Source organism: Drosophila virilis, chromosome 5, assembly GCF_030788295.1.
Source record: "Drosophila virilis strain 15010-1051.87 chromosome 5, Dvir_AGI_RSII-ME, whole genome shotgun sequence".
Lineage (NCBI taxonomy): Eukaryota > Metazoa > Arthropoda > Insecta > Diptera > Drosophilidae > Drosophila > Drosophila virilis.
Window position 1 is genome coordinate 10,950,628 of NC_091547.1, and position 17,239 is coordinate 10,967,866.

A 17,239-nucleotide genomic window follows, 5' to 3' on the forward strand; every position below is an offset into this window, starting at 1 on the left:
AGCGACTGGCAACGGCGACTGGTGTTGGCGAGGACACGGACACGGACACGAAACCGACGCGACAACCCAGCCGGCAGCGACAGCAGCAGCAGCAGCGACAGCAGCAGCAGCAGCAGCAGCAGCAGCAAGCAGCACTAAGGCCATGCAAAAGTCGGCGTCTGCAAAGGCAGCGACGTTAACAGCACTGCTGCCGCTCTGCTCTGCTCTCTCTTGCTCTCTACAACTCCCTCTCTCTCTCTCTCTTTCTCTCTAATACTCCCAATGCCGCTCTCAGTGCCTTTCGATTTATGGCAGCTTCACTTCGTTGCGCGCAAAGTGCGTAAAATTGGTCCACGGAGGAAAAGTTTGACAAGCATCTGATAAAAAAACGCGCTCATTTCGCGGGCATTTCACATATGGACTGACTCGTCATTAAACATATATTATTTGTCACACATTTTTAATAAGTAAATAATTAAACAAATAAATAAAATAATTGATCAACTTTAACAGGATATTTTAAAGAAATTAATTATCTTTTAAATTATAACTTTACATTTATATACTTTGGCTTAACTCAATTAATTTTTTAAAAAATAAAGCATAATATTTTATCACATATTTTGTCCGAATTTTAAACTATTAAACTATAGCTAACACAAAGGTGGGCATCTAAATAGTTTTTATCACCTAACATTGTATTCTATTCAAGTCATTAAACCAATTTAGATTAATTATTGAGCAACCTTCACATATCATTAGTTTGTTAGTTAAACTATGCTGCTTACATATCAATCTTATCAATAAAGTACTTTCATTTTTCATCTTTCGACTAAATTTTAACTCTTCGGGTTCCTCCATATATTTATTTATTCTTTTCATATTCAAAGCTATATACAAACTCATGCATGGTAATATTCGCAGATTATATTTTTGTTATTTATTAACTTGTTCATCATCTGAGTCCCTAGTGAACAACTTGTGGGATAGTTTGTTTCCTTTCTTGAGTGGACTTAATTGGTGCTGCGTTCGAGGACAATAAAAACAGCTGTTACATTTTTATAGCAAACATTTCTCAAAACATACGAATCTCTCGCACTCTCTCACTTTCTCTCTCTCATGCACGCTTCTGCGCAATGTTGTTGCTATAAATGAGTCTCGTCTTGTCTCTTATTTTGGAGAGTCCTCTCGCTCGCTCGCTCTCTCTCTCTCTCTCTCTCTCGTGTTTTCTTAGCACTTCGGTCGCTTGTCGTGTTACGACGTCTGCAAACAAAACTCAAAAACCGCTTTAATTTGGGTTATTGTGCTGAAATTAGTAAAGGGCCCAGTTTTTTTTTTGTTCGTACCACCCGATTTCGTCCGCTTCGCTCCGCAGCGTGCAGCTGAGCTTGTATTCAGCTGTGGCCAACACGCATAGTCTGGAGCTTTAGGTAAATAGCCAAATGTTTAGCATAGTTTTTTGGTTTAGCTGGCAAGCATTTGGCTTGCAGCTGCATTGGCCAACAAAATTGACACAGTTTTCGACGTTAAGACGTGGCCAGCAATGTGTTAACTCAAATATTAAAAGCATTTCTGCGTCAGACTTTCAGATGCGTCTGACAAGCCAAACAAGTTGGCAAAGTTTCTGGATCGGATTTTCTGCCCCATCTCCATATGTGAAATGCTGTCTTCCGAATTCTTTGGCAGGAATTAAAATTAGGAAACATATTTGTTTTGATTCTTTAATGGGGCGATCGCACGAAGTAATTTTGTGTGTATGTATTTCAACCGGGCGACGCCGCTTAATTTCCTTTGGAATAATATAAACTCCGCCCGGCTGCTGCTAATATATAATTTATAGTCGATTGGGCGAAAACCTTAAACCAAAAGTAGCTCAATTTCGACCAACGTTAATTTTTTTCTGCTGGCCATCACGAAATAAATGGACCACAATTTCAAGCTGGAGGCACATAAAAAGCAACATTTTAGCCAACTCTTACTTTTATATGCCCACACAAAAATTATGTACGTATGGTTGTGTGTGCGTGTGTGTGTGCGTGTGTGTGTGCTTTCATTATCTAAAAACAAGAAAATCACAGACAATCAGTTAGCGACTGCGTGGGGAAATAAACTCGTCAAGAGTTTGTGTTTTAACGGCACACACACAAACACACACACACACTCATACAGAAAGAGAAAGCCAAAGAGCAGCACAAAAGTAACATAGCATCGGGATGTGGACTGCGAGCGGGGTGTAGGGAGTATAAAAACTTTGTCGGCTGAGTTCAGTTTGATGCCAGTTTTGCCGCATCCGTCGCTTTGCGAGTTTGCAGTCAATGGCTACGTCATTATTTTCATTTATTGGCGCAATCAGTCAACGTTTTATTTCCGGAATGTAATTAGGTAAACACACACGCACACACACACACACACACACACGCACTCACCGGAAATGCGCAGACAGTCTGTGCAAACACACACGGACACACACTTACGGACAGGCGCTTACTCACGTTGCAGCTCGGGGGACACAGGACATATTCACAAAGTATTTTTTTACGAGCACATGCTAATATCCCATGACACAGTATTTCGTACACACACACACACACACACACGCGCACGCACACACAGCAGAGGCACATGCAACAGAGGCACATACAGCTGCAGCTGAGGCTGTAGTAGTTCTGGTCCGGCACTCAAGTCTGTTTACATCGTCTGCCCGCCTGACCCTTTCTCTGGCCGTCTACATTATATTCTTTTTGTTTTGTTGATACCCTTGCACTCCAGTCATAACAACTTGGGCATACATTTTGGCACACCCGCAATGTTATGTGGATCCGATTACAAAGCCGTCGCCTAATTTGAACGTTAACGAGCTGCAACTTTTTGTTTGTCATGGCTCGATTACCATTACTTCAACGAATTGCACGACCCTTGCCGGAAAACCAGTATACACGATGGCGCTTAAAATACGTTGCGGTTTTTTTTCCTTAACTTCGTTATCTTGTGAAGGGGTTTCAAGAGATTTTATTACTCGCCAAGTGCAAAAGGATATTCAATTAGGAGGCGCAGCCTACGCGAGCTTTGATTTCTTTATTAAATATGTTTATATATGTTAAATATGTTTGTATCAAATATAGATACACAAATTTGTAAATATATAAAGTTATATCTTAAAATACATGAAAGAGAAGCAGTACACATCTTAATTTAGGAAAAGCAGGCACATTTGCAACGTTTTCTTTGCAGTGTTTTAAAATGTTGCCCTCTAATGACAGTGTTGGTAAACCAGTTACAAGGCTCCAAAACAATACCTTCTTCACAGATCTTCAAAGAATTTTGGGTTTTAATCTGACTTAACACTTTTAATATTTCGATACATTTCCCAAGTAACACAAACTTCATGCTATCTCCATTGTTATCAAGCGTATTTGTGTTTCAGTGTTGGGCAAATAGTTTCTGTCTTTATTTGGTAATTTGTTTATTGTACCTAAGAAGCTGGATGTTAGTGCAGGTCAGGCTTTTGCAATGCTTTTACTTTCATTAAACTGCTTTTGGCATAGAAAAAAAAACAACAAAAGACAGAAAAAAGCTTGAAAAATCGATAGAATTAACATTAAGTGAAATCAAACAGGGAATTGTTATTTTTTTTAGCAATTATTTGTGGAAAATTATTTTTTTCTTTTATGATAAACTATATAACAAAAAAAGAGAATAGCGCAGCTGCAATAACGAATTGCAAATTGTGAAATTGCCTGATTACTCATACGCCACGTGGCAATCGTTGTTAGCAGGGCCAAGAGCATGTGATGATAAAAACATTGGCATTTGAGCAGAAGCAGAAGCTGCTTAAATTGAAAACAAAAACACAATAACAACAAAGGCCAAGATGAAAACAAACAATAGAATGCTTAACAAGAACAACAGCAAGTGAAATATAACTGGTAAATAGAGGGCATGAAAACAGGGGAAGTGGCAAGTGGCAAGTGGAAATTGTTGAAAACAAGCTGCAGCCAACTGGGTAAATTGAGCGAATTTCATAGAGTGCCGCACCTTTAGCTGCATGCCAAAAATTGGCAAACGGAATAAAACGAATTCGTTGCGTGAGAAATTCGCCAGCGAGAAGATGAATTGTTGGCAGTCTTAACTTAGGCCAGGCCCCATTCAACAGGGCTCCCAGCTACAGCCATCTCGCAAGCCAAGTGGCAAGGAGCGGGCTTGGCAGTCTGCAAGTGAATTGAAGCGCTTCAGATAGAATTTCGAGCGCACTAAATTTTTCAATCGACTCACTAATAAAGGCAATAAATATTCCATTCCACTCCATTCCATTCCGTTCGCAGCCAATACACAGTTCAAACTGGTGGACTAAATTTTCAACTTTTGTGCAGCCAGTTTTGAAGCTATTTTTGCGTAACATGGCATAGATTTCATTTACAAAGTAATTTATTGCTGTAACAGGAAGCTTTTTCAATAAACTTAGCGTATGGTACACACAAAAATTGGAGAATATGATGTGAGGGAAATAGTTCAAATTTAATAAAATATTCTGTATTTATTTTAACTGAGAAGAATTGCCTGAATTTAGTCAAAATATGCGCGAAATATTATTGGGAAGCCTTAATTGAGCCAGAAAAAAACAAAATAAATGATTAGAAACATATCTTTGTCTACACAAATTTATTCTTTAACGAGAAAGTAAAAATATGCTTGGCAGAAGATTAAATACCATCTTTTTGTCAAAATATAAGAGAAAATAATAAAATTCAAATATATTTCAATTACTAAAATTCAGAAAATAATATTAAAAATATATATAATAATGTCCAGGAAATTCTCCACAGCTCCTAACCGAGCACAATTTCGAACGTTTGCCGTCTTGACTGTGGAATAATTTTAGAAATATTTATGCATTTGCCATTGGCTATTTATGCTCATAATTTGTTTGGGCTGCCTGCATTGGGCATATTGTGCCCCGTTCTATGCGCTTCTATTGGGCCCAGTTTTACAGGGCTTGTACATTCATTTGGAAGCGCTTGAGACGACTGACAGCGAAAATTTCATTACGTTTCATTGCATTTCACGTTAAATTCAATTTAACGTGCTGGTATTTTTCATTTTTTAGCCCCGCACCGAGCAAAAAATAGGAGAAAACAAAGTAGAAAAAAAGTAGGGAAATAAAAAGGAAAACTTTGCACTATTTTCTGGTAAACATTTCTTGTGCTTTTCACTTTCGCCTCGCCTTTTGTTGTGAACCCGCAGTAAATAAAAGCAGCAGCAGCAGCAGCCAGTAAAAGCAAAGAATGAAGAAATTTTCCTCTGCAAAACGTTTTCCCCAACCAAAATGGAAATGTGTCACACAATGTCGTTGTCGTTCTCGTTGTCGTTGTCGTTGCTCTTGCTGTTGCTGTCGCATGGCCCTCTTACATTTCCCAGTTACAACTGCCAAACCTCCCTCCCAGCCCGTCAGAAAACCCACTGGAAAATGTGTTAAACGCATAAATGAGCTACAGTCAAGTGAATTGCATGGCTATGGCTTCTAAATTGCTGACGTTGACGAACTGGCCATAGTTTAACTTCATTTAGAGAGCCAGCACAAAAATCTGCGTATTATTTATAGGGAAGCTCATCCAACTTCTCTCATGCCTCCCCTCTCCGCCATGCACTAAAGTGAAGGGCAAAGCATCAAATGACCAGCTGGCAAATGGAGCTGAGCAGCATTTTTTCACCAACTCATTTTCATTTTACAGCCGTTGTCAAAGTTTTTCTATATGTATATGCATGCGTGTGTGTGTGCTGGTGTGTGTTAGTGTGTGTGTGCGCGCCACTTAATCAAATTGAATATGGAAATTGATTTTTATTGTAATTTTTGTCGATTATTTATATTGAAAGGCGGTCGTGGCTTGACTTAAAACATTGAAATTAGATTCTTCTGCGCTCAACATAGATTTGCCTTTTCGCTGCTGCTTCTCGTTTTTCTTGTATTTTACGAATTTTGCCCCAGGAATTTGGCTAAGTAGATAGCCAAGTTTTTGAGCGCAAAAAGTTTATTGCAATATTTAGCCAGAAACTTAAGTAATAAGTTGCCAAATCAGAGCGCAAAAGATTAAACTCCAATAAAGCTGAAAAGCAACCTAAGAAAGAAAAGGGAACGGGGCTATAGAAAAACTAAGGGTTACCGCAAATTGAATACCCTTGCAAGCAGTTTAGTAACTCAAATTAAGAGCCACTAACCATTAGTCCAATGTTTACATAATTGCAGTATTTCCAAAGAGTTGGTCTTAATATTGAAATTATAAAAAACTTATCAGCGGGAATTGTTGGACCTACAAATTCCACACAATATACTTTTGTTTATAAGTTAACAGATTTCACATAAAATCTGCAATAACTTAAAAAAGTGTATTAAAAAGAGGGAAATCGCTTGCGTTATCTTTTTTCGTGCTCTTGTTGCCTTAAATTAGGACTAAAAGTTGCAGTTACCACAAAGTAGGACACATAATGGGTTTCAATATTTTACGCAAATGAAACTCGTTTTGTTCGCATATAATTACACAATTGTTAAAGGCAGCTTTAGCCTGGGCATGTGCCTGCCCAGCCCGTGTCACAGGCACTGCCTTTGCGGTGCACATTGCGTATACGCAACAAAAGACGCAATGCACACAATGCGCCGCTTTTGCTTGAGTTATGTACTCGCCCCTACCCAACCGTAAAACGGCATTGATTTCTCTTGCTTTTCTTTCCATTTCACTCAGCAGGTCGTTAATTATTTTTACACACAATATCGCTCACATGGATATGCAAGGCCGGTCGCCAGTCGCCTGTCGCCTGACGTCCAATTATCGGTCATAATGCTGTGATTTAATTTAAAATGGTGCTACCAACTTTGCCTGCCACAGAGTGCTGCCGCTCGAATATTGCCTTGGCATTATATCTTGTTAATTATAGCCGCGAGCCTGGTGGCTCAGCAGCTATACAATTTTCGCTGGATATGGCTATGGCCCAGTTGCACACACTCAGAAAAATCAAACACTGTTGGAAAATTAGCCAAAAAAGAGATTCTTAGCGAACAACGATTTTTTTTATTTTATTTTTAAATTAACTACATAAGCCAAGCTTTGTTCCACTTGATTTGGAAACTTTTCACACTCATTGTTAAATTCTTACCAAGAACTTGTTTTAATTACCTTAAATATAAATACAAGATGCAGATGCCGTTCTCAATTTAAGATACTTTCTAGCTACGTTTAGCAACTAAATTCTTGTAGCAAGTATTTTGTGCATGTTCTAAGCCTTTTCATTAAAATTTCTTTATATCCTTTTCTAATCATAATTGCTTCGACTTTAGTTTTTATTTATTATTGCATTGTCTATCCCATTTTTCTCTGAGTGCAGCACTCCGGCTCCAGTTGTCAGTCGGCAAATATGATGACAATGCTCTTCGCTGGGAGCACCTTCTGCATGTCCAAATATTGCAATTTACGACATAATCCACGCTTAACCGCTGCTTCAGACAATGGCTGCCTGCTTGGCCAAAAAGATGAGGCTGATGATTTCATGTGGCATGCAGCACCACAGGAATCGAAAGGCCCGCCCCGCTCGCTCGTTCGCTCGCTCGCTTCCTGCATTTGTCCTTTGGCAATTGCCTTTTGTTTGCTGATTGCATTACGTTCAGTCCTCGAACGTTCTGGTAGTCGACATTTTTGCTGTTGTTGTCACCTGCCTTTTGGCAGAGTGCAAAACTTTTAAATTAAAAGTCTAAAGCTGGCTTATGGCTCAGTTTATATCCGCTTAAGCCGCTTCATTACGACCAACTCAAGCGAGTTGCGAGTGAGCGAAAGAGTAAGAGAATAAAAGAGAGAAAGGCAGAAGGGAAGCGAGAGAGATTGAGAGTCTTCTCATATTGCAACAGCGTTTAGTGACTTAGTTTCTTGAAACAATGCAATTAGCTGGCCAATATCGATGGCTTGTTAGGTAAACCGAAACCACCCCGCACCCCGCACCTCGCCCTAAGCCCCTCTGTCAGCCTGTTCTGCTAAATACCACGGCTAAGCCAGTCGCTGCTGACGTTACAAGAATATTTCACAATACACAAATTGTTGTCCCTTTTTAAGACGAACCAACTAATTTTGCGGCAACAGCCCTCAAGGCATTTATTAAAAAATAAATAAACACAAGACGGCACGTGTGTGCGTGTGTGTGCTGTTTTTTTACAGCTAATTTGACATCTGTCGTGTGTTTGTCTTGCCAAAAACAAATTAAATTTCTTGTGTCAGTTGAAAGAACATTTAACATTTGAACCAGCGCTCCAAAAACAGCTGCAGACGCATCTGGGGACCTGCTGTGACACTTGTCAAAATCAGGGCCAAAGGTCTAAGTTCGTCTCCCACAAGGGCAAGGAAATCAAATGGGTTTACGCACACACAAACAAGACATAAACACACACACGCACAGATAGGCATATTCTTATGTATGCTTGTCTTATGCCTAGGCTGCACCTGTGCATCAAAAACCGCTGATGACAGCAACTGTTGCAAGTTGCCGCATAACGTGGCAGCAACAGTTACTGCCATTGGCCTGTTTATATTTGTGCATTTGCTAACCACGACTGAGCCTAGGTTAACAGTTTGCCTAAAAACAAGTTGCGTGTGACTCGGAGATGGGCAACGACTAAGTGATACCCAGTACTAGATAAATTAAACAAAAATCATGTTACCTCAAATCTTTTGTAATCTGAAGAAAGCTGTCGATAAGAAACTTTAAAACATACTTTGAAAGCTTTTTAAAGCTGCTAGTATGATTAAGGCTTGACTAGCTGGCTGCATTTACCACTTATTTTGTACAAAAGCCTTACAATTAAAATTAATAAAATTAAAATTAATAATAAAAAAATCTTTAACTTAAAACAGATCGAATATGTTTAAGAACTGTCATTAAGAAAACCGAAAACAAGCTTTTAAAGCTCCTTAAAGCTCTGGCGGACTAGCTGTTTTTATATTACTATTCGATATTAAATTAGTTTTTTAAATGTTAAAGCTGCCTGGAACGAAAGCCTTACCATAAAAGCTCTTAGCTAACTGTCTTCTTGAGAAAACAGTTGATTAAAACAGATTATCTTGAAAGCTTCAACCTTATGGCTTAATATTTAATTTCTAATTGCTTTTCGCCTTACCAATTTATGCCCATCAGTTGCAGCTTTCAGTTAAACTGCGTACATAAATTAAAGCATCACGCATGTTTAAATATTAAATAAATTATATTTCTTGCTGTTGTCAACTTGTGCTGTAAAAGCACACCATTTATTAGTTTTAAATAATCAATTCTATTCGCACACAACGCTTTCAGCAAATGACCATGATTTATAATTTTGTACTTTCAACAAAGTTCTAACAAAAACAAAATATTTAAAATAAATTGGAAATGTTGCAAAGGCTTGCAGAAAGTCAATTACAGCGGGCAATTTGAGTATACTTAAATTTCTAGAGGGGTTAACCGCAGGGTATGTTAAAAATGTGAATATCAACAATCTGAAGCCGCTTACAAATGCACACACGTGCAACTGACGATGTGGCCACCGGACAACGGCAGAGAGCTGATCCAATGAGACCAGACCCGACAAACCAGACCAGACCTGAGCGGACCGGACTGGACCGGTCCCAAACTGACCAGACGAGCAGCCTAATTAGTTTTCATTTGGATGCACACGTGTCCGCTAACCTAACGCAATGGCCAGGCTAGTGACACAAAACATGGCAACAGGCAGGTGGGCTGAGGCTAGATATGGGAGTATGGGTGTGGGTGGGAGGTCATCATCAACTGGGCACTATCCGCCACGTGGCTTGGCGGCTGCCGGAAACGGATGCGGACGCGGAATCCGCGTGCACAGGTCCAGTTGCAGGTACAGTTTCAGCTTTCCACATGCGCTGATTGCACACAGGTGTGTGCCTCTGTGTGTGTGTGTGTGTGTGTGTTTGTGCGGGTGTGTGTATTTATGCGTTGGATTTAAGTGCAAAACGCATCATGTGGTTAATGGACTTTAATTGCCGTGTGCACAGCACACGGATCGGTGGGTTGGGTGGGGGCACAGACAGGTGCTGCATGCAAGTGGCCTCATGCGAACCATTTAACTTGATTAAAGTTCGTACAGCGCAACTAACTAAGCTCTGAGCCAGCTGAGCTTTAAGTGCGCTCACAAACGGGAACCTAACAAAGGCAATGCACTAAAATTTAATCGTGCCTCTTATCCCGACTGCAAAATCAGCTCTGCTCCGCCGATATACATATATATAAACTGTATAAAACCCTGTAACTGTAAATCTACGGCACACAAAAGGCCCGGTCGCTAGTTCTACTCCTAATATCTAGCATCATTTTCCATTTTCCAGTACCCATTTCCCCAGCGTGCAATGAAAAGCTTTAATAAATTTTCCCGAACGCAGTTCGCATAAAAACGCTCGCGCTTTCAAATGCAAATCTCATTTACAATCCCCCCCTAAGCACCACCTCTTCGCACACTTCTAGGCTTTCAATTTAAATCACATTTTAGAATTTTACAATCGGATTAAATCTAAATTCAAATGCCGTTTACCATTGGACCGCAAAATGTTGTGGACCAAATCAAAATCAAGGCGCAGCTCTCTGACTTAGCCGCTGCCTTTAAAACGCGTTTGCTCTGGTTTTTGGCCAGGCTCTTTTTTCTTTTTTTGCTGTTGTTGTTGCTCGAATGTGGCACATGTGGCACATGGTTGTTACCATTTATACGAACATGCAACACAGTACGAAATTGTTGAATCGAATTAACATATAACAATTTCGGTAGCCGCTTTTGCACAAAAGTTGCTTTGGACAACGATGCGGGGGAAAAAATAACAATACAAGTTACACGTTTACAATACACAGTTTGTTTTGTATACCCTCTAAAAAAAACAAAAAATGAAGTGAAAATGAAATTAAAATACAACAGTGTTAACAATGGAAGGATTCTTTAATCCTTTTATTTATGTTACTATATATTCCAGTTAAAAAGGTTTGAATCTATCCTTGCAGACATTTTATATTGTATTGTTTTGTATAAACCGAAGCTGTTTAACCTTTGTTTAGGTTTTTAGTGAAATTAAAACAACATTTTTAAATAATAATAATAATTGTTAAAACATATAAACACAAGGCGTAAGCTATGTCGATTTTATTTAATGTAGTTCGATTAACAGAGTATCCACGCGTACATCACAATCTAACCCCCATTTAAAACTACACAAAAAAATGCACCTAAGTAGCATAAAAAATAATTTACAATGAAATAAAATGCGACAGTCAAAAGTTTAACACGCCAACGCGGCGCGCTCACAAAATTTGCATAAAAAACTCATTATGAATTTCAATTTAGTGGCCGGCAGGAACTTGCAAGGATGCAAGCGACAATGAAAATGATATTGCATAAAAAACCGAGAGCAGTCAAAACGTGCATAGTCAATGTTGCTGCATTAGCGGATGCAGCAAGATAAAAAAAAATAAAATAAAAAAAAATTGAAAAAAAAACTCTTCATAAAACTGTTAAAATATGTTTTATAAATGTTTGCTATTGTGTTGCTGGGGTACAAAAAAAGGAGTTGTTATTTAAATTTTGATTTATTTGTTATGGTAAATTAAGTGAGTTTTATGTGGAATTTAAAAAGCGAAAATTGAGAAAATATTAATTTTCCATTTAAATTTAAATAATACATTTTATCAATTAACCTTTTTTATGTTTGCTTTCTGCAAATTTAATTTATTATAATAAATAAAGTCACTTTTTTTTTAGTCAAAGCTATGCAGGTAACAAGGCTCTAGGCTATAGGCCATTGTTGTTATAAAAACGAGAGAGTAACTTTACTTCGACATACCGAAGATTTAATACCCCTTAAGACATTTTCTCTATCAATACCATGGAAAACACTATATTTTGCCATGCAAACTCATATGTCGATTTTGATAGGATTTGGCTTAGCAGCATAAGTTAACAAGATATCTTGATAAAGAAAATAGATATTCATACAAGAAAATACTTTTCAAGCGATCGTTCCTATGGTAACTATATGGTATAGTGGTCCGAATGCGACTATTTTTATAGCGATATTAGAGAAAAGTGTAGAGTAAGTAAAATTGACGCTTCCCTCCGTCTGTCAGTTCAATGTTTTAAGTACATTCTAAGTGCATTTATTTTGCCTTCTCTTAGAGCTGCCCTCGCCGCAATTCCCAGAATACGAAACATTATCATTTTGAAACTGACGCGATTGCTCTTTGCTATATCTTATCAAACGGCTGATTCTCATTGGTCACTGCGTTCGCAATTATTTCGTGTTACTAAGCTCTTTCTCTTTTCACCAAAATATCACATACGCTTTGCCAATCAACTGTCTCTCCATGCTTCTTCGAATTCCAGATGTCCTCGTGGTTCACATGAAACGTGCGCATGTTCGTTTTTCGCTTATAAATAAACAATTAAATATTTTGTCATTGGTTTTAATAAACTTTTCAGCATGAATGTTATTTAACCGCAAAACTCTGCTTTTCAAATTTAACAAAAGACTCGGATATTGCTTTTGTCACTTTCTGCACTTTTTCAACACTTTTACCAAAAACCAAAGCAACTAAACTAAAGTTGTTTATATTTTCATATATATTTTTAAACTATTTTAAATTTCTGCTCTGGCCGCAAATGTCAACACGACACGCGTATTCACATGGGGTGTTTGCGGTTGTTGCAGAATGATAAAATAAAAAAAAAAGTGGTTTGCACTTTTCTCTATATGGGGTGGTGGTGGTGGTGGTTGTTGTTGTTGTTGTTGCAGCCACTTTTCAAATTAAAACTGCCATTGTGCGTGCCCGTCTAGACCGCCCATTTATTTGCATACAAAGCTGCAGCATACAAAAGCGAAAACCCACTGACGGCAACAGCAACAACAACATGCAGCAAGCAGAAACAGTGTGCAACAATGTGCAATGTCAGTGTTGTTGCCTGGTCTTGAAAATGCGCAACACTCATATATCCGAGTATTGTATACTTTGTATGAGGCATGCGGCATGCGGCATGCAGCATGAAATGCCATTTTTTTTTTATTTTCTTCTTGCTTTTCTTTTTTTTAATGATAAACTGCCAGCAAAATGCAACGCACAAAGGGCGGGCTTCAGTTATAGGCAGAGTATGAGTATTTAATCCGTTGACAGCAGAACGAACACGTGATAACGGTGCCCGGTTCTTGGCATAAATCATTGTGCATTTTGGCGTGTGTAATGAAAATGCTTAACAGCTACTTAAAACGCAAACAGAGCCCAGCGAAGTGCCAGCCAAACAGGCAGCTGCTGCCTGTACAATACAATGCGCGTGTAAATGACACTTCAAGCCGCATTACATGACGCCCACTCAACGTGGCGAGCACCAAATGAGCAAGAAGCTGGGCGGGGGTTAGCAGGAAGAGCTTTTGTGGTTGGCCAAGGTGACAATGGTGTCATTAAAAGTGCCAGGCCATTGAGAAACAACAACAAGAAGAACAACAACATACAAAGAACAGCTGTCGCATTTCAAGCGCTGACAGCTCAGCGTAAAAGACTCACACTTGACTTTGCAACTCTGCCAAAATAAAGCAAAATGGCAGGCCATATTCAAATTAGCCAACATTGGCAAACGTAAAGCAAATGCAAACATTGCAATCAGTTGCAGGCAACTGCCAAATACTCTTCACAGGGTAAAAATTCGTCAAAAATATGAAGAAAATGAAAAAGTATGCTTGCATACGAGCTTGACGGTTTAAAACTGTAAGCCACAACGCAGTCACACTGTGAAAGAAAAATACGGAAAATGTATATATATATAGATAAGAGGGAGATTATTGAAGCTGTACTTAGCGGGTTACTTTAATAAACATTTAGACTCGAATATTGTAATTGGACCAGCTTCCGCTGGGAATATGTAATTTATTTATACTCAAGTAAATATACGTAGTTTGCAATCTCCAGCTTCAATAGCTGGCACAAAGTGCAGTTCAAAGAAAAAGACAGCCATTCCACAAAAGCCAGCATACTCAGTTTCACCCTTTGAACAGTGCATAATGAGCATGTGAGCTGGGCTCGCGGTTTTTTGTCACTGTCTCTCAAGGCAAGCTGACTGGGTTGTGGCAGGCCGCAGTGCTTGGCACAGCACATGTGCCATTAGCAGCGGCCACACCCCAAATCTCCTTCTGCACACCTCAGTAAAAGTTGCAGCCAGCGGCTGCAGTTTATACTTTTGATTAATCGTTCGAGTTGTGCGCCGAAAAAAATAAAAGAAATACATTTTCTTTTTGAGGCCCCGCTTTTGACGTTATTTCTCTAGAGTTGCCCAAAGCATGTTTTAACTTATAAATCTTGTTTGCCTTGTCGCATGATATATGAGAGCGTCGCATATCTACATGCGATTGTGTGTGTGTGTGTGGGTGTGTGTGTGTGGGTGTGTGTGTGTGTGCTGGCATGTTGTGATAAATTTGTTGGCAACTGAGAATTTAGCCACTTTTCAAAATTGTTTTGCCAGCATTCTTTCACTTGGCAATCTTGGCACTGATTTTTTCGCCAGCCTACACCCATCTATGAAAAATGAATTGAATTTCAAGCTTATTGTTTGCAAATTGACTGAAAGTCAGGTGAAGTCAGCTGACTTTACCTTCTAATGAGCTAACAAATTTATAGGCTAGCATGGAGAAAGGTTATAGCTCCCATAAGGGGAAACCATTTATCAGGCATTTCCTAGAATTTTAAATGCCTATGAATCGTTTTAATGAATAAATAACCTTTAATTTAATATATGAATGAATGAATAAATTATAAAAAAATATTTAAAAAATTTATTTGAATAAAATCGATTGGAAAATAATACTTAAAAGAATTGTTTTATTCCATGTTATTATCTGTAATATTTAAAAGGCACATTATATTTTTTTTTGGATATCGAGTGAATAAATCTAAAAGAAAAAAATAACAAACCAAATCTAAATGGTTTCTAATTACTTGATAACTTTTTTTTGACAATTAACCATTTTTTTCACAGCAATTAAACAAAATATAAATTGATCTGAATTCATATAGACAATATATCATATTTATATGGACAGACCGAAATACTTATTGAGCAACATTTTTATTTTCTTCATTTTTTTTAAATATTAATTTTTTATAAGAAAATAAAGAACTAAACAAACATTGCAGAATATTTCAAACAAAGAGAAACAATTAAAATCTATAGCAAAGGGGCTTCAATAAAAGTCTGGCCATCATAGTTAAACATATATGACAGGTTTATCTAAAAATAAATAAATTGAGTATAAAATGTCACTTAAGTGATTAATATATCAAAAACCCAACGTAATGTGTTTTTCCATTCATGGTTCGATCAGTTTTTAAAGTGAATAAAAATCACAAAAATGTAAAAAAACCCTAAAGAAATTATAAGAAAATTCATGGAAATGCGTTATGCATTATCAGGAACTGATTAAATTTTTATAGCCGATTGGTCTTAGTGATTTCCTATCAGTTCTGGGAAAGCGTCTCGATATGCCTCCATGTCTAAAGTTTGAAAGTGGGCTGTTACTGAATTTATGCGAATCATGTAAAATAATTTTCAAATAATCAATTGCCACTCGAACAATCGAACTGTAGGCATTAATTAGGACGCGTGTAAATTGAATGACTTGAATTGAGTAAATGCGAATGCATAGTTCAGGCGATTCAGTCAATAAATAAATGCCTTATAAATAAGTTCTTATATCATATTGTTAGATAAGAATGCAGACATCAAGACACCGTTTCGAAGTCTGATAAGCGCAACTAATGGGACATGAGCATTGATTAGTGTCTTTGTGTCTCTTTTTGGGGGAAAATTTATCATGCCCGGGTGCTTTATACTATAGCCTCAGCTAAGATATCATTGCAAAGGGTAGTCGCTACGTGTCTTAAAACTGGAGAAAAACTAATTAAATGTGCCAATTGCCTTGTACAATTGCCATATCTAATCGAAGGCTGCAAAAAGAACCAAAAAAACCTAAAAAATCTGCACTCTCTCAGAGCAGGCCGAGAAGAAGCGACAATTCGCCCAGCTATAAAAGCAACTGAACCTTAGGATGAGCAATTAGTAAGCACTTCAAGAAGTAACTGATACACAATGCAATTGTTTACACGCGTTCTACTACTCGCAGTTACAGTGCTGGGCGTAAGTTGACGCCACTTATAGAAACAACTTAAATTACAAATTACATTTTCATTACAGGCCAGCGCCTGGCCTCGCATGGCCGATGAGTCGAGCCTGCTTCGCATGGTCATGGCTCAGCTGAGCTCCCCGCTGGCCATTTCTCGCGCCGCATCGCCTGCTGAGACCGCCTGTGTCAACAGGTATACCAATGCGACCTACAAGATCAGCGAGGAGCTGGCCAATGCCACCAGCAAATGTGAAGAGGCGGCCAATCGCACCGTGGTTGCCAATGCACAGAACGCCAATGCCACCGTTGCCCAGATACGCGCACAGCATCTGTCGCTGGAGAAGAATTTGCAGCAGTGCAACAATGAGACCGATAGCCAGCGACTCATCAACTGCACCGTGTCCACTGTAAGTAATTGCATGTGACTTCCAATTTAACAATTTGATGTGGACAATTTAATACTTGGGGTCCTTAGTTCGACAAGAACCTACAGCTGCTGGATAGCTCCAACACTCTGGCCTATCAGACCCAATCTCAGTTCGCCACCAACTCGACCATTGTTGCCACGCAGCGCACCAGCTGCATCAGCGTTGCTGTTGACGAGTCCAAGGTAAAGTCCATTGAGGCGGCCAATGAATTCAATAGCTGCATGGCTAAGGTGCCCAGCCAGCGTGAATTGCCAGTTGAGCACGAGCCCGAGCGCAAAGAGCTCGCCCAGACTCAGCCAGAGCAGAAACCTGAGAAGCAGCCGGAGCAAAAACCTGAGCAGAGGCCTGAACAAAAGCCCGATCAGCCCCTGGCCGCTCAACAGCCTGCTAACTAAATGTGAGCTGTGGAATTTATGGCCAATCTTAAGTTTTATTGGCGCAGAATAAAGAGCTTTAATATTCTATTTACTTGACCTTCTCAATATGGCAAAAACAATGTCTTGATTTAATGGGTCCCAAATTCAAAAACATCTAAAAATATTTATTGAATTTGATAACGTTTCCCTGCCAATCGATGGTTAATGTCAAAGCGTACCTCAAGTGTCGAAAAGCAATCAGTGTTCCCAGAATTTTCGTCTATGACTTACTCAC

General features: G+C 38.8%; 1 protein-coding gene across 1 annotated transcript; it reads left to right on the plus strand.

Moving 5' to 3' along the window:
- The first annotated feature begins 16,028 nt into the window (after positions 1-16,028).
- Positions 16,029-17,052, plus strand: LOC6625026 (translation initiation factor IF-2). Its single transcript, XM_032436143.2, has 3 exons — positions 16,029-16,174; positions 16,232-16,567; positions 16,636-17,052. The coding sequence occupies exons 1-3, from the start codon at positions 16,127-16,129 to the stop codon at positions 16,981-16,983; spliced, it is 732 nt and encodes a 243-aa protein (XP_032292034.1). The 5' UTR covers positions 16,029-16,126; the 3' UTR covers positions 16,984-17,052.
- Positions 17,053-17,239: the final 187 nt, after the last annotated feature.

Bases quoted from the DNA above. Each gene is read 5' to 3' on its own strand.
- LOC6625026 (XM_032436143.2), top strand. From the start codon at position 16,127: ATGCAATTGTTTACACGCGTTCTACTACTCGCAGTTACAGTGCTGGGC. The intron at 16,175-16,231 runs GTAAGTTGACGC...TTTTCATTACAG, and splicing joins TCGCAGTTACAGTGCTGGGC to GCCAGCGCCTGGCCTCGCAT. The intron at 16,568-16,635 runs GTAAGTAATTGC...TGGGGTCCTTAG, and splicing joins TCAACTGCACCGTGTCCACT to TTCGACAAGAACCTACAGCT.